The sequence below is a fragment of the Drosophila erecta genome, unplaced genomic scaffold (assembly GCF_003286155.1).
Source record: "Drosophila erecta strain 14021-0224.00,06,07 unplaced genomic scaffold, DereRS2 tig00000092-arrow-pilon, whole genome shotgun sequence".
NCBI lineage: Eukaryota > Metazoa > Arthropoda > Insecta > Diptera > Drosophilidae > Drosophila > Drosophila erecta.
Window position 1 is genome coordinate 17,258,604 of NW_020825207.1, and position 15,768 is coordinate 17,274,371.

The 15,768-nt window shown below is 45.3% G+C and overlaps 4 protein-coding genes across 6 annotated transcripts in view; 1 reads left to right on the forward strand and 3 right to left on the reverse strand.

Annotated features, from left to right (window-relative positions):
* The window catches only part of LOC6549295, a 39,773-nt gene extending 37,681 nt beyond the window's left edge, over positions 1 to 2,092 (forward strand). Inside the window, exon 4 of the mRNA XM_001974333.3 lies at positions 520 to 2,092. Within this exon, the coding sequence (XP_001974369.3) occupies positions 520 to 1,362 (843 nt within the window). The 3' untranslated portion in view covers positions 1,363 to 2,092. The remainder of the gene's footprint in view (positions 1 to 519) is intronic.
* A 4,998-nt stretch (positions 2,093 to 7,090) lies between these two features.
* Positions 7,091 to 11,623, reverse strand: LOC6549179 (coiled-coil domain-containing protein 170). 2 transcript variants are annotated; one of them, XM_001974332.3, is made up of 5 exons: positions 11,412 to 11,623; positions 9,622 to 9,747; positions 8,730 to 9,554; positions 7,804 to 8,670; positions 7,091 to 7,744 (listed from the first exon to the last, which is right to left on the reverse strand). In XM_001974332.3, exons 1-5 carry the CDS (start codon positions 11,565 to 11,567, stop codon positions 7,163 to 7,165), a joined length of 2,556 nt encoding a protein of 851 aa, XP_001974368.2. In that variant the 5' UTR covers positions 11,568 to 11,623; the 3' UTR covers positions 7,091 to 7,162. The 2 variants fall into 2 exon arrangements, with proteins under 2 accessions (XP_001974368.2, XP_026836186.1); XM_026980385.1 differs by lacking the exon at positions 11,412 to 11,623 and adding an exon at positions 9,980 to 10,136.
* A 511-nt stretch (positions 11,624 to 12,134) lies between these two features.
* On the reverse strand, positions 12,135 to 13,702 carry LOC26526176. The gene is made up of 4 exons (XM_015157270.2): positions 12,998 to 13,702; positions 12,767 to 12,927; positions 12,292 to 12,686; positions 12,135 to 12,174 (listed from the first exon to the last, which is right to left on the reverse strand). Exons 1-4 carry the CDS (start codon positions 13,681 to 13,683, stop codon positions 12,166 to 12,168), a joined length of 1,251 nt encoding a protein of 416 aa, XP_015012756.2. The 5' UTR covers positions 13,684 to 13,702; the 3' UTR covers positions 12,135 to 12,165.
* A 127-nt stretch (positions 13,703 to 13,829) lies between these two features.
* Positions 13,830 to 15,680, reverse strand: LOC6549178. Of its 2 annotated transcripts, XM_001974331.3 has the most exons (4): positions 14,904 to 15,680; positions 14,616 to 14,779; positions 14,173 to 14,564; positions 13,830 to 14,115 (listed from the first exon to the last, which is right to left on the reverse strand). In XM_001974331.3, exons 1-4 carry the CDS (start codon positions 15,590 to 15,592, stop codon positions 13,927 to 13,929), a joined length of 1,434 nt encoding a protein of 477 aa, XP_001974367.2. In that variant the 5' UTR covers positions 15,593 to 15,680; the 3' UTR covers positions 13,830 to 13,926. The 2 variants fall into 2 exon arrangements, with proteins under 2 accessions (XP_001974367.2, XP_026836235.1); XM_026980434.1 differs by lacking the exon at positions 13,830 to 14,115 and having other exon boundaries at positions 14,518 to 14,559; positions 14,904 to 15,592.
* Between the last annotated feature and the right edge of the window lie 88 nt (positions 15,681 to 15,768).

Here is a 15,768-nt window from a genome sequence, read left to right on the forward strand (position 1 = left end):
CAGCAATTGCAGCAGGGCAACAAAGTAAATACAATATTAGAGAGCCAGAGAATCCGAAACTGAAACTCGTGTTGCGACTGGGAATTGTTTTACGCGGTATTTGTGGGCATATAGTGTTTGTGCATTCATTTAGGTATTCATGTCATGGATTAAAAATATCACTTCACACGATTACCCCCTAGTTTTGATGTATTCACTTCACGCAACTCATTCGAGAATTGAATATTATAATTATATCATTACATTGACTTGTGCATTTGAATTTCGTTTCTAAATAAGTTCAGTTACCGTGTCAATTATTGACTAGATTTCTATTCGTGAACCAGGTATCTTAAAGTCGCGTTTCAAATATAAGGTGCAGCTGTTTTTATTGTCGGTTGCCAACTTTGCGAGGTGGCGGAAAATGGAAAATGGAAAAAGGGAATTGCATTAACTCCACTTGAAGCGAAAACCACAGCCGAAAAGCTTTTGCCACAGAAATCTAATTTAGCACTCTCGCTCTTCTCTTTTTCCAACTAGATGTCGCATCAACTGCAGCAGACACGCCGCCGTTTGGGCTCCGTTAGCGATTCGGCGCCACCATCGGAGTCCAGTGAGGGCACCGGCTCCTCCCTGGAGCCCCGGGATGAGCTGATCCTCCATCCGGACTGGTCGGCCCACTCGCACTCGTCGGCACAGAGAAGCAGCGCCCATGGAACCACATCGCTGTACAATGCCTCGGATATCGATGCGGATACCATTAGCACGGACACCACGAGCAACACAAATCTGTCGGACTACGAACGTGGTCAGGTGGAGAGTTTCTTCGGCGGATTGGGCACTGAGATATTCGTGAGCGGTGCTTTGGCCAATCTCTACGAGGGAACCGGAAACGATGGCGACTGGCGTTTGGTGTTCACTGGCATACCGGTGATACTCCACGACAAGGGAAACTCCAAGGCCAGAGCTATACCCAGAGTGACTCTGGTTCTGGCGGAGAGGGGCTCCTGCTTCGCCCTGTGGTCGGATCGGATTGATAACTTGTCGAACTATCGAATCGCAGGCCCCTCGTTCCACACCATGTGCCGGTCCAGCAATCATCAGCAGATGATTGGCTTCAGTTTCGATTCCACGGACGCGGCCCGCGAGTTGTGGCAGCAAGTGGAGCGTTTGGTCAGCAATCCAGAGGATGAGGCTCTAACCGTGGCCGCAAACCGGAAGTCCAAGAAACAGAAGCGCGTCAAGCCGGCTCCCTTGCCGCCAAAGTCGCAGATTTCGCATCCATGCCAGTTCCACCACGTGACCAGTGTGGTGAAGGAGGACAGTGAGCGGTACTACAGCATGCAGGCCTTCGGACCCCCCAATCCCCAGCAGCATCGTTGAGTAGGGTCGGGCGCGTGGATCTGGAACAGGAGCGCCCTATGGTGGCAGAACTGAGTCTGCCTCGAAATACCCCACAACCACGACAAAAATCCAGCAAAACCCCTTAGTTCGTATGGCTAGTTATAGATCCATTTGTTATAGGCCTAAGTTATGCCAATGTGTGATCCGAGTACGGAACTCGGCCAACACATTTATCTGTGATACGATTTAGGCGACTTTACTTTAGAAGAGGATACTGATAATACAATTTGATAAAGAGCATTTTTAAACGAAGAACGTGGCAAGTGAAGCGAGAACTTTTGCGAGTTATTTAAACACATTTAACGATTAACGTTTGTCGATAAGCAAGTTTTTGTAAAACCTTTTCTAATATCACGCATAGACACATATACCCTTATGCATAATTATATTCTTACCATATAGTCCTGATATCTATCGAGTAATCTGTATGTCCACACTCGCAGGCACTGCGAATGATATTGATGCCTGAAAAGCTTGCTTTCCTATCGGATTATTGACTAAGCCCAGACAAAGATACAAAAACTGTTTTTTGAAATCTATGTATCATATTACACACATAAATATATTACTATATTACACCTATCTATATATTATATGTAGTTCTAAGCACTACATCATAGCCACTTGTCTGTATATCTCTGAGCTACATATTTTGCCTGTGCAAAACAATCGCGAGAATCAAATAAAGCTGACAAAAAAGCAAAATAAATGTGCAAATAATTCTTTATTGGCTTGTTTTTGAGGTAATCTAAATCACTTAATCAGGTTTCATATTATTAAATAATCTGATTATTTGCAGTGATAGTTCGGGTGTGGATTTGAATATGTCATTATGCAATATATAGAAAAAAATAAAGTTAATGAAGGTAATAATCAAAAAGCAAATGAACCAAGTGAATAAAGCTTTAGGTGTTTGGTGTGATACTAACATTTCAATATTAATTGTCTGCAGCGGCTTATGAAAGTGCAATGAGCTGCTATGAATTTCCTTCAGTTGCAAGCTCTCCAAATTCAATGACATAATCTAGCATATCAAACTTCAATCATTTACCCCCATGACTCAATTACTTACCATTGAATGCACCGCCAATTACAATAACAATTAAAGCCATTACGACTGGAGAAGTGAGCCCGCATAATAATGCACACCCATGCATATGGAGATACATATATGCACCGAAATATATGGATGCTGCTCCGAAACGGGAGCTGATTCTGTTTCTGATTGACCGATGGCAGCCACAGCCATAAATGATGTTGCGGTGCACTCGGGTGACACTCGACCAGCACTCAACTCCCCTTTTGGCCAATAGCACGGGCGCGCTGCAATTTATGCTAATTAAGGCACATCGAGTGGCGGCCAGGAGTGGTGGACAGTCTCTTGCATTTTATGGGCGCTTTTCGTTTTATTGTTTTATGTGTGCATCGCCATTGTTAATGATATTGTGGTGAGCATTTAATATTTCATGTCGGACAATTAAAATAGCAACAATTTTTGCTTGCGCCGCTGTTGAATAATGTGTGCAGTTATGCCGACTTGGCCAACAGCTCGACTCCCAGGCGGACTCCAAATGGACGGGCATCCATCGCGCTGATGCAATGGAAGCGCAATTGTTTCGCTGCCAGGCGACACTTGATTCCCACAGCAGAAAGTCTAATTAAGTGCCGACCTTGATTAAGTGCGAACAATGCAAGGGAATTGAAACAATGCGGGGAAATGGGTTAAGCATGAGTTAAAATACACGAAGTGGCGGCGTGGTCTCTAGATCAGGTCGTATTATGGGTCGGTGCTCAGACTGTACTTTGTATATCATACAACTCAGATAAGACAAACTGCAAACAAAGCACTTACTATTCGGCCAACTTCGTGTTGATAAATGCAAGGCGTAATTATGGCTCTAATTCATTAGGATTATTATGCACAGGAGAACGAGTAAAAGCGCTTGGCTATCTGGAGGCTCTCAAATTTAATCGATTTCGCTTGTCATTCATGAGTATTACGGGGCCTTCGGAACCCATCATTCTCCTCCGATTTCCATTCAAAATACAAACCAAAGCGATTTAATCAAAAACATGCTAAGCCGGCAAAAATACAGTTTTGCATTCAAGTTCGCAGTGGTCGATGTGTGTGTAATGGCCAATTCACTGGTTGCATTTTTGATGCAAGCGGAGCAATCGGACTAATGGCAAAAGCAATCCCCATGATTCCGCAGCTGCCATTCCCCAGTCCGGAGAACTGATCCCTGCCAAAACATGCAAATTCATGGACAAAGCCATTCCTAACTCAACTCACAACTCTGTGGAAAAATTCAAAAATTGCATTTGCGTTCAGTTTCGAAATGGAGATTGCCCCCACACAAAATATGCACAGGGAAAAATATTCCAAAGCTCAAACAAACAACAAATATTCCCAAAGAAATGTGGATAGTACTATTCTATCACCAGGCGATTTTAAAAAAATTCCTGCTCAGTCCAAAGTCTTAATGCAATTAGCATTTCAAAAATGTTCTAGGTGCCTAACATTTTCTTGACTGTACCAGCTTCTATTTCTATTTGGCTGTGGGTGCATGGGTGAGCCGCAAACATTTTGATTATTTTAGTTGACTGGTGCAAAAGTACGGCTTAATTGTTGCCAACAAACAATAAGCGGAAGCTTGTGGCTTTAACGAATCTCGACAACCACAACGAGGGTGATGGCAAGTTGGCCAAAATGTCAATGTAAGCCCACAATCGGCAGCATTAAATTCATCTCAGATGCCAGTCAGGCACCCACCCTACGATGATGATGATGATGATGGTGATGATGGTGATGATGCTGCTCTGACTCTTTTGTGCTAGAAAAATACCATTACACCCGAAAGAAAAGTAGATGTTTTGCTCCAAGGTAAGGCGTTGCTAGCGGTTTCAGATCCATTTCTTCACTTTCCTTCCATCCTTTATGGCAGCTTTTCAACGCGTGTTCTGTATTTGTAAACAATTTGGAGTGACACCAAAGGCACTTGTGACCTTCCCAGTCCGCCTTCTTTTCCACCCATCCAGCTTTTGTGCCGAGCACACGTATATTTATTTTGGACCCTGCACCACACGCATCATGTTTGGCTTTGTGGACTTAAACTTGTCCGCATTTCCATAGTTTGTGTCCTAGTTTCTGCTTGGCAACGCACTTCGAATGCCACTTTCCTGAGGGCAGCAAAACCGAAATCCCAACCACTTTTTGAGCGGAGGGAAATACGCATAAAGTGCCAGTCTCATTTGAATTGCATACAATTTTAATGCATATTTCTCACAATGTTTCACTATTTTTATTTGCAATAATCAGGCTATGCTATGAAAATTTAGAGTATTCTATTGCTTCGCATTCGAGTCCATTGAACTGAAGCCCACAAAGTGAGCCTAAATACCTCATCCATTTACATAATTTAGTCCCTGACAGACGGGCAATTTGTTAAGAACGCAGAGTGTTAAATCAAATTCTCAACGATATTAATTATGGGCTAGGCTTCCTCCTTCCCTCCCCCTGCCTTGCCCGATTTGCAGTCTGGCTTCTCTTGCGGCCTATGCCACACCTGAGTGACTGCGACTCTAATGGCCGCATCTCCTGCACTGTGGAACTCCCCTGTTCCAACTTTACCTCCTCCTCGAAGCGAGAGATCAAAAGTCGCCAGGAGACACGGAGCGGGGATGCAGAGGTAGCAGATCAAAGAGTTCAACCTGTTGGAGAAGAAGGAGCTCAACTGCAAAACGAAGCGAAATGCACTCCCCGCTGTTAGCAACTCATACTCCTGGCTCATGTGGCAAGATCGGGCTGAAAATAAGCGGCAGAGCCCACAGGCACACATGTGGCAACCAGCACCGCCCGCTCGTCCCCTCATAAACATGTTTCTGGATATGTTTGTCTTCTGTTCACTGTGAAAAATGACTTAAAAATGGGAACAAATCGCAGAAAAAACAAAATTATTAAGATAATATTATAAGTAAAGTAATAATTTGTATGACAAATTAAAGATATTGAATAATAATATCGACTGCGTTGGAATTTCATATGAGTATCCTATTATTATTAATTGGCACAAATTGTTTATTTTAAAAGTTTGTTTTTTGTTTTATACATTCCAAATATATACGAATATTTGTTTGTTTTATAAATTCCTATATACGTAACTGATCCCATAAACTGATAGGCATTTTCTGCGAGTGTTCTTGTTCTGTGTGCAGCCGAGATTCCTCTCTCCTGGCCACGGGAACTGGAGGAAGTCAAGCGAGGCGATCTCGACGGCCAAGTTCATTGCTCTGGGTGTCGTCTGTGGCGAGTCTGTGGGGCAAGTGATGAGGATGGGGCGGGCATTAGTTACCACTCACGTGTGTTGTGTAATTTCGAACATGCAAAAATATGCATCTTGATTGGCGTTGACGACTCTTCAGTGGGATTGCCATGTAGATTCGCATTACAAGCGTTTACTGAACTTTTGATTAATTGCACATTTCCAGGCGCCACCGTTTGCCTTGCATATGAACTTGGTCCGGAAAACGGGTTGCATGTGGTGCAGTCAATTTTGATTTATTTGACAGGCTCCCGAGATGCGGCAGGCGCTACAATGCGTTTGACACTTTTCCCATTTGCATAATTCCGCCGATGGTCCAGGTCGGTGGAACTGGTGTAATAATGGCCAGGCAAGTCAATCAACCAGGTCTGAAATGGTGGGGCTACCTTGGTCCAGCGGGTGAGCGACCGACCGAAAGTGTTTTAGCTGCAACCATGTTGTGGTTTTGATGGCCAGGTATTTGCATTATCTTTCATAGGTATCAATCTGTTTAAAATGAAGCATTCTACAGCTGAATTACACTTAAAATCAACTGCTTCTCTATTCAATTTATCCACCTTACGGCCGCTCTGAGAACTACTTACCAGCAGCGCTCTCATGGCCAATTTCGGAAACTTTAAACTATACATGTAGATAGTGCTGACACTTTTTCTACACAGTTATAGCTAAACGACAGTTGAGGTTCGCAGAAAAAAGTAATGGCACACTACTATTTACACTAAGTATCAATTTCAAATGAGTGCTTTTTCTAAGGTACTCTAATGGAACTTTCAGCAGTTGGCCTTCGATTGCGTTAAAATGAAGTTCATATTTTTCTGCATGGTAGCCCTAATTTTAGTGGCGTCTATGGAGTCCATGATATTTGTGAAGATACTGCACAGTGATAGTAAGCCTTAAGAAAGCGTAAGATGTAAGAATGGTGATATCTGTTTGAAATACATTGGTAGAGTATCCCGGGCAGTGTTACCCCATCCATGTGCGAGTGGGTAAAAAGAAGAAATACGATGTTTTTGCCCTACAACCTGGCGAGGAGGTCAGTGACCCAAACACCTGCGGCGTACAGGTCTGCATGACCGCCGCTGGACTAACCTATGTGTACTAGTAAGATCGATCCAATAGGAAGTAGTGTACCCTGATGTACTTGATATCCAAGCTACTTTCCAGCTGTCCTCGCACTTTGCCGAGCAGTGGCTGCCAGGACGACGAAGCCATGGACACGTTGCTGAAATTCCCGGAATGCTGTTGGACTTGTGCCACCAGTAAGGATTGCGATGAAAGCGAGTCCTTTCCTTCTTATCCGTATCCTCCCATAATGCGTGATCACCAGCTTGCATAACTGTGCCAAAATATTTCTATGAATTACACAGCAACATAATTTAAAAGAAAAACAATGTAGAAACCATACTTTATTTGGAGTAATTTGAAAAAATACAAACGCAAAGAAGAAGTGTACTACTCTAGCAGTATTTGCTCTTGAAGTCATAGTCATCGTCGGATCCGGTGGCCAGCAGCTCCTCCTTACAGCCATGGTGCAGTCGATGCACATCTGAGTCGAAGCACTCGTCGTGGAGTCGTTTGTCCCGGCTTTTACTTCGCTGCCGCCTGGCATGCGAGGAGTGACCATGTCCATGTCCATGTCCGAGGTGATTGTGCAGGTGGCTGCTGGAACCATGGAGATGCTCGGACGGCGTTGGGTGATGGTTGCTTCCGGAGAGGAGTGTCGCCTTGTGGTGGAAGGAAGTTGGAGGAGGACTGAGCTCCCTAGGCGGCCGACAGTGGCTGGATGGTGGTATGGGATCATCGAAGCGAGGACACGGATGATCTCCGACTGGCGAAGCTGTCTCGTAGCGTTTCGAGAGCAGCGTGAACTCCTGATGGGCGGAGCACAAGGCCTGCAGACGATGCAGGAGATCCGTTTCCGGCAGATCGCGAAGATGCAGAGTCCTGGCAACCGAAGTGCGGAAGGATTGCAAATGGGACAGGCGCTGGTTGGCATCCGAAAGTTGGGAGCTCAGGCGGCTGACATCATCGCGCATAGACTGAAATTCGGAGAAAGATTTTGTTAAAGATTTTCCACATAAATTATTGTTTTACTTACATTTATTAACGCCTCATCGCGGCATCTGCGATTCTGATTGGATTCACAGGAGGATTTGAGGCGCTCCTTCAGGGCATTAAGTTGGGACAGCAGCCGCGTCTTCTCGTCCTCCAGATCGCATATCTGTGTGGTCAGCTCGTCGATCTTTCGGGCCCTTTCCAACGAGGTGATCTTGTACTCCACGGCCTCAGCCAGCTGGGCCTTCACCTCTGCTATCTGAGATCGGGCATCGGCCAGCTGGGCACTCAACTTGTCCACCTGCTTGGCCGCCTTTTTGGCCCGGCAAATGGCCTCATCCCGCTCACCCTGCAACATGCACTTCCCTCGCGCACCGTCCTCCACGATGGCCAGCTTGCGACGCAGTAGCTCCAGGTGGAGATCCCGCCGCTGCACTTGCTCCCTGAGAACTCGAACTCGTCGCTGCAGGTTGTACACACTGCTGCTTTCCTTCAGGGGAATGTCATGACAGGATCTCTCGCGGCGAAGTTTCCCATGTCCGTGATCACAGCAACCCTTATCCGGGCTGTGATGGTGGTGATGATGATGGGATGCCTCGTGGTCACAGTGAGCGGCGAGTCTCTCGGCTCTCTCAAGCAAATTCTCCGCCATCAGATTGGTATCATTGCCAAGAGCCGGAGGTGCGGAGCACTCCCCCCAGTTCATCGCCAGGGCCAGTCGCTGCAAGAACTCCGATAGACCCATGTGATCCTTTCGAAGAGTATGGATCTCGGCGTGACACTTCTCCAAGCGCTCAGTTAGCTCACATTTCTGTGCCTCGCCAGAACGGAGGCGACACTCGGTGGTCTGTTGGGTCTCCTTTAGCTTCTCATGCTCCGAGCTTAGCTGATCTCGCAGAGAGTGCATTTGCTAGGGGTATACAAATTGGATTATTGCCTGGTAAATGATGTCTTAAAAGGTTCTATTACCGCATGCATGGCCTGGTTCTCCGCCAGAGTCTCCCTGAGCTTGTCCTTGATGAGCGTCTCGCAGGGCTCGGGTACATTCAAGAGATTGCTCAATCCCCGCAAGAACTGCAGACGATCGCCCTGAGTCCGGTCAAGGTTGTTCTGCAAGCGATGGCATCGCGACTCAAAGCCGCGCAACTCTTCCTTCAGCTTCTCCCCGTTGATTTCCGACTCAGTTAGGCGATCCCTTTGGATCTGAAGATCCCTTTCGTATTGGCGACAGCGTCCTTCCAGCTCGTGGTTGTGATTCCCAGCTCCATCGAGTTGGGCCGTGAGGCGCTGCTTCTCGATGTTGGCCAGTGATTTCAAGTTGAGCAGTTCATTTTCGCAGGAGCTGAGGGTGTCGCAGGTGGAACTGACCTTGGCTTTCGTCCTTTGCAGCTCCACCATCACCTCCTCGGCCCGCGAGACGATGCACTCGGGTGTGGCATGGGCATTCTGGTTGCCATCGCACACATCCATTCCCAAACTGATGCTAAGGCGTCGCAGGAGATCGTGCATCTGAGCCTTGACCTGTTCCTTCTGCGCTTCCTCGCTGGCCACATGCGATTCCAGATGCTGTATCTTGCAGATCAGCTCCTTGTTGCGCTCGTCGGAACTCCGCTTTTCCCGCTGCACCGTCTGAATGGTGGAGTCGCATCTGGCCTGGACGGCTTGCTCCCTGCTCTCCGAGTTTTGCAGCCGACTCTGGAGGGATCCGATGAGGGCAGTCTGCCGAGCAGCCTGGGCCCGCAGATTTTCGACATCCGCCTCTTTGCTGCACAAGGCGGTTCGCGCTTCAGAAAGCTAGCATAAATAAATAGGGTAAATATGGCCTTTATATTAATTGGTTATTTGGTAATAAACTCTTTACCTCCCCCGTAAGTCGCTCCTTTTTGTAGGACAACGCAGCCAGTTCACTGCGCAGGGTGGTGGTCAAGTCCAGTCCATGATGATGTTCTGTGACAGTGATTCCCGTGTTGCCGCAGGATGTGTCCAGCTGGAAAAGCGCATTAAAAATAGAAAACCTTTTCAAATACTCAAGTACCAAATTTCTACATATTGGCTCTCTTAAATAAATGCATCACTTTACACATTTTCTTGTTATTAAAGTTATATTTGTTCAAATTTAAATTATATGGTTTTGGTACCATTTTGTTTTAAATTTTAATTGTACTTTTTATTGTAAATTGTAATAAACTTTTATGACATTAACATAGTCCAATGCCCACCAAGTGATGATGATGCGGAGACAATCCGCCACTGTGTCCCAAGTGATGGTGATGCAGATGATTTTCACTGGGCATGTTTAGAGCCACGAACTTCCGATTGCAAGCACGCCAAGAACCAAGTCAACTGTTCCCAGTAAAAGCTGTCGAAGAACTGAACTTTGGTTCGGGAAAAACTACTTTCGGGAAGCCTAACAACCTCCACCTAACAACTGAGGGGAGTCCGATGCATGGCACCGCGGAATTTACCTCAACATAACATCACACAATGCTTAAATTTATGCTCCAAGTGAAAACGAGCCCAATGGCAGGAGCAAGGGATTTGGAGGAGGAGCAGCCGTGTGGAGCCACACCTTCCCAGGCACGATTACTTCTACACATTAAGGGAACTTTGCAGTTTGTTTGGATTATTTGGGTCATTCACATGGCGCCAAGTGGCGAAGTATCAAATGCAATATCCACAAAGGACTCACGCACGCGAGTGCGGACGCCACAGGAGTGGGGTTCCTGGCAGCTCCTGGGCTAGGTGGATATGCGATGGAAATTTTCAACTTGGCCGGAAACGGAAAATGAGGTGTGCAACTTTTGGCCAATTGTCTGCAATCTACGAAGGGGGAGCGGCAAGACAATTGGGAACTGAAAATGTGTTGAGCGCTTGATAAGCTGGCCAGGCTAATTATGAAGCTAATTCAGGTTGGCTTTTCAAGAAGCAGAGTGCTTCAAACAGTTCAGATTTATAAGAAAATATTTCATTTAATTTTACATCTGTTTATAAAGGTCTATCATAAGATATTCAAATTATATAATCAAGCCTATATCACAAACAACTTATGCCAAGTTATTTATGCCAGTGGTATTTATTTTAGTTTATATTTGTTCAATTCTTCATGGAATAAATTTTGTTGAATTATTTTAAAAATCTTTTAACCGACATGTTGATAAGAAAAATACAATGAATTAGTTCTACAAAGCCAATAAAAACTTATGAGCACAATCAAAATAATTGTACCTATTAGTGTAGGCTGTCAAAAGAGTTTTACATTTCATCTTTAAATTGTGTATGGTGTTTGATCCTTGAATCTATATTGGGTGTTTGCATTCCATTTTGCATCTTATCCAAAAATGTGTACATTTAAGCTTTACAATCAGTTATATGTTTCGATTATGCACCCCTCACATTGCCCTTAGCCATGCTTACCACTGTGCCCCTCTAGACCCATCGAGTTTTATGCAAATCCCCCACAAACATCATTAGTTCCCCTAACAACCGCATACGTTTGAAACATAAAAAGCAGCTAACAAAAGTCGTTATTCAATTGCGAATTCACATAAATCTATCCTGATATGATGTCTACACGCTTTTATGGCAATTTGGCGCACGATTTTGGCAAGACTGATTTTTGAGAGAGTACCTCGGCGACACAGAACTACTCACCTGGCAAGACGGAATGGATGGCGGTGGGAAAGGTGACATTGTGGTCATCCGTGAGGGAACGGCTTTCGGGTCCTGATCAGCACCGAATAAGACCTCAAACACCTGCCAGTCCTCGGGAGTATTGCCATTGGTCGTGGGTCGCGGGTTAGTTGGCATTCCAAGGGATTTATCCGGGTGAACGCGATCCGCCTGCGACTGGCGTTGGAAAAATTCTACTCTCTGTTTTCTAAGCGTAAATAATACACCCGACCAGGCAACAACCAGAGGCAAAGTTATGCGGCAACTTTCAGGTTGCCACGGCGCATAAAATAACTATGCATGAGGCCATACCACACTAGTTTCCCGATGGGGGTTCCTGGTGGGTAACTACGGTGACTAAGTGCACATAATTCGATTTTCTAAACTGCAATCGCCATAAAGGGGAAGCTACCCCGTAGTCGTTTGCCAGTAATTTCATTTGTCTCCGCCAAAAAATAATGAATATGGTAAATGTTTGCCCTAACTTGGCACCCACTGCCTCCAACCGTTGAGTACCCCGGTTGGAGCGCCTGATCCTTTGACAGTGACTTTGAAGGCAACAACCCTTTGGGGTTAAGTTCATGCATTTCGGGATTTTGATTATTTTGTTTGGGTTGCCAACATAAATAATAGTTGTCGAATTTTGATGAGCTTCAGGATTTCGCCGACTTCTTTTTGGTTTCCTTGGGCTTATACACCGCCTCGATTGCCTAAGCTGCTGCTCCACTTCGGCTGCTTATTTTGTCTGAAACAATTTTTATTTATTTTCCATTAGATAGTTTGATATTTAATGTCTTTGTACCATCAATAAGATCTGCTAATTTAGTAAAGAACCCTCCCACTTTAAACCAATTTAGAGTACCTGTTTTCGCTGATCAACGTTCTCCCGCGCTGCCATCAGCGTCTTGAACTCGGCTATTTTTCTAAGGTACATTTCCTCCTGTTCCAAGTAGAACTTGTGGTCGTCCCTGACCTTCTGCAGCGCCAGCCTGGCTATCGTGCACTGCACCTCGGCGTTTTCCAGATCGCTCTCCAGCTTGGCCTCCCACTCCCTGGTGTGTACCTTAAGCTTTTCCACGTCCCAGAAGTATATCACCTCCGAGCTGCGCTGCACCGTCATGTCCTGTTGCAACTTGGTTTCCAGTTCCTTCAACTCCTTTCTCAGCAGCTCCTCGCGGCTGCTGATAAGCATTAGTCGCTGATCCATGCAGCTGTTTACCCACTTGATCTGGTAACGCACCTGTATGGGATCAGTAGCTAAGAAATTATACAAAAGATAGATTACATTTTTGTATATTCTGAAAGGTTTGATTTAGAATCACTGCCATTTCACTCACAGCTAATGTCTTCGAAGCGGTCTACAAGTGCAGTTTTACGCATATCCAGGCTTGATAAGCTAGGTTCCTCTGTCAGGCTACTGTTGCTTATTCCATCCTTGATGCGGCAGTTGTCCTTGAGGCCCTTTATCCACGCACCAACCGTGTTGTACCTGCAATCTCTAAGAACATTGGATACTCAACGTAGGATATTACTTTTTGTGAATCGAACCAAATGGTTGAACCAAATACCCTATAAGTAGTAAGCTGTTTTCACAGAGGTCAGAGTCATTTTGAAAGTCCTCCCGCATTTCGTGTAGAATGTGTTCGATTTCACTCAGATCAGTTCGGAACTTTACGCAATCGAGATCCTCGGAGCTCCGTTCCCGGTGGATCACGTCCAGGTACAATTGGCTATGCTCCAGTCGTGCCAGGAAGTGATCCAACGACCACTTGAACAGATTGTAGGGGATGTCGTCGATCTGTCCGGGCCAAGGGCTCGAAAAGAGGCGCAGTTGCTTCAGCAGGCGAACCGATAGGAACTCAATGGCCGACTTCTGGCATTTGATATTCAACTCCGTCATCATGGTTGATCGCAATTTAATGCTCTCCATGGCCTCCTGAACGGTCTTCCTGCCGCTCTCTCTCTTCCGCAACCTGGCCATCTGCCGCACCATCATAGCCTCTGCCCCCCTTTCCTTTTCCCTTTCCCTTTCGCGCTCCCGATCCTCGGTCTCCGCAGCATTATCGAACACGGATTTGCCCCGCACTGACAATGTGGCTCTTAACGAGCTCACCCGGCGTTCGTGATCCTCGATGATTGTACTGATGAAGTCATCGCGGCATTGGGAGGCATCGAGGTGATCCGGCAAAGGGAAGTGAATCGCAAACGGATCGGACCCATTTGCGGATTCCTGTTCCTTCCATAACACATCCATTATAATTTTTTGTGATTTTATTTACTTATTCCCCACTTAAATATTTTTTTGTAAATGTCAGATTTTCAAGAAGATAAACAACTGCTGAGCGATTTCGATGTGTTTATACGGGTATTTTAATAAATTTAATAAGTATAAGCTGCATTGATGAAGAAGTCATTCTAACGTTTAAGAAATGTTTAATGTATTCTTGGTAAATTGCAAACATTCATGTAAATTGAAGGAGACCAAATCGGAGAATATCTATTGCACTTTGGAATTTCTGGACTTTCTTTCAGATCGTCTCTCAGAAAGCCTTTCAGACTTTCGTCCTGTCATTTTATCAGACTTCCTCTGCGACTTCCTCTGCGACTTCCTCTGCGACTTCCTCTCAGAACTTCTGGATATTCTTACCGACCTCCTGGACAATCGGCTTTCGGTAGAACCAAATATCTAAGCAAGTGACATTGTAGTAGCCCCAGCACCGAATCGCTTTATATATGGACTTACCCCCGGATTACGCTGCTTTGCTTCCTCATCTATTATGCCTTGCACTTCGGCAATTCGCTTTAGATACATGTCCTTCTGCTCCATGTAGAACTTGATATCGTCCTTTACCTTTTGCAGTGCGAGCCTTGATACCGTGCACATGACGTCGGCGTTCTCCAAATCGGTATCAAGTCGCTCCTGCCACTTTCTAACGCTTTCCCTAAGCTTTCCCACCTCCAGCGAATATATGAGCTCGGAGGAATTACGCACCGTTTCATCCTGCAGTGCTTGTAACTCTAGGTCATGTAGTTCCTTTCTCATCTTCTCCTCCCTTCCGTTTATCCGGAAGAGACGCTGATCCGTGCAGCTTCTAATCCAATTGATTTGATACCGCATTTCAATCGGATCCTGAGCTGCGGAAGGGGATGAATCTTCCAGACTTGACTTATAGCAACTCGACTCACCTGACTCGCTTTCAAAGGTTCCCATTGCCGATGAGTGACGTAATACCAGGTTAAAGGTGCTACTTTGGTGAAAAAGCCTAGCGGTTAAAGAACTGGATTTCATGTTGTTAAGATTATCATTGAGGGTATTGACCCAAGGTGCGTTAGTGTTGTACTGGGCACTTCTGCAATTAAATGATGCAAGATTGTGAATTAAATTAACATTATTCATAATTTTAAAAATTGGAAAAAGGCTCGCAATTACGATCGGGGTCGTATCATTTTATAAAAAAAAGGCATACTCCTTACTTTAACAATTCTATGCTGTTTTGGCATAGATCCCTATCAAGGCGATAGTCCTCTCTGATCTCGTATATAAGAAGTTCGATCTGACCCAAGTCCTTGCAGAACTTGAGGCAGTCCAGATCCTCCGCACTTCGCTCCCGATTGATGACGTCAAGGTAGACCTGTTTCATGGTCACGCGCATCAGGAAGTCGTCCATCGACCAGCTGAAGAGGTTGTAAGGGATATCCCCCGTGTCACCAGGCCAGGGACTCGAAAAGAGGCGCAACTGCTTTAGCAGGCGAACCGACAGGAACTCGATGGCCGCCTTCTGGCATTTCAGATTCAGGTCAGTCATCATGGTCGACCGCAACCTAATGTTCTCCAAGATCTCTTCCTTCGTCTTCCGAAAACTTCCCCTCCTGCGTTGACTCACCAACTGTCGCACCACCATAGCCTCTGCCCCCTTTTCGGGCCCCTGATCCGTGTCCTCCTGGAGACTCTCGAAGTCCGAAGTATCCTGAACCATTGATTTGGGCCTCAGAGAACTCGCCCGGATCTCGTGCTCCCTGATGATTGTGCTGATGAATTCATCGCGGCATTGGGACGGATCGAGCTGCTCCGGCAATGGAAATTTAAGCTCATATGGATCGGACTCAAAACAGGCTTCCTTCTTCTTATCATCTTCAGAATTTTTTCTCTTTTTGGAAACCATTTTTTTTTGTTTTTTGCTTTATTTTGTTTTTTTTTTTTTTTGTGTTATTCTGTTTGAGTGTTGTGATTGAAAGTGTCACATTTCTGTTTCTGTGAATGTTTTTATTGAAAGTGTCACAATTTTTTAAGAAGTAATACGGCCCTAGAATGTGATAAATATGTTTATTTAAATCTATT

What these genes read in the sequence shown, in the direction of transcription:
- LOC6549178 (XM_001974331.3), bottom strand. Translation starts at nt 15,592, where the DNA reads ATGGTTTCCAAAAAGAGAAAAAATTCTGAAGATGATAAGAAGAAGGAA. An exon ending in AACAGCATAGAATTGTTAAA is followed by an intron (nt 14,780 to 14,903) that starts GTAAGGAGTATG and finishes ATTTAATTGCAG; the next exon opens with AAGTGCCCAGTACAACACTA. An exon ending in AACCTTTGAAAGCGAGTCAG is followed by an intron (nt 14,565 to 14,615) that starts GTGAGTCGAGTT and finishes CCCCTTCCGCAG; the next exon opens with CTCAGGATCCGATTGAAATG.
- LOC6549179 (XM_001974332.3), bottom strand. Translation starts at nt 11,567, where the DNA reads ATGCCAACTAACCCGCGACCCACGACCAATGGCAATACTCCCGAGGAC. An exon ending in AGAACCAGGCCATGCATGCG is followed by an intron (nt 8,671 to 8,729) that starts GTAATAGAACCT and finishes GTATACCCCTAG; the next exon opens with CAAATGCACTCTCTGCGAGA. An exon ending in GCGATGAGGCGTTAATAAAT is followed by an intron (nt 7,745 to 7,803) that starts GTAAGTAAAACA and finishes TCCGAATTTCAG; the next exon opens with TCTATGCGCGATGATGTCAG.
- LOC26526176 (XM_015157270.2), bottom strand. Translation starts at nt 13,683, where the DNA reads ATGGATGTGTTATGGAAGGAACAGGAATCCGCAAATGGGTCCGATCCG. An exon ending in AACAGCTTACTACTTATAGG is followed by an intron (nt 12,928 to 12,997) that starts GTATTTGGTTCA and finishes CAATGTTCTTAG; the next exon opens with AGATTGCAGGTACAACACGG. An exon ending in CCGCTTCGAAGACATTAGCT is followed by an intron (nt 12,687 to 12,766) that starts GTGAGTGAAATG and finishes ATAATTTCTTAG; the next exon opens with CTACTGATCCCATACAGGTG.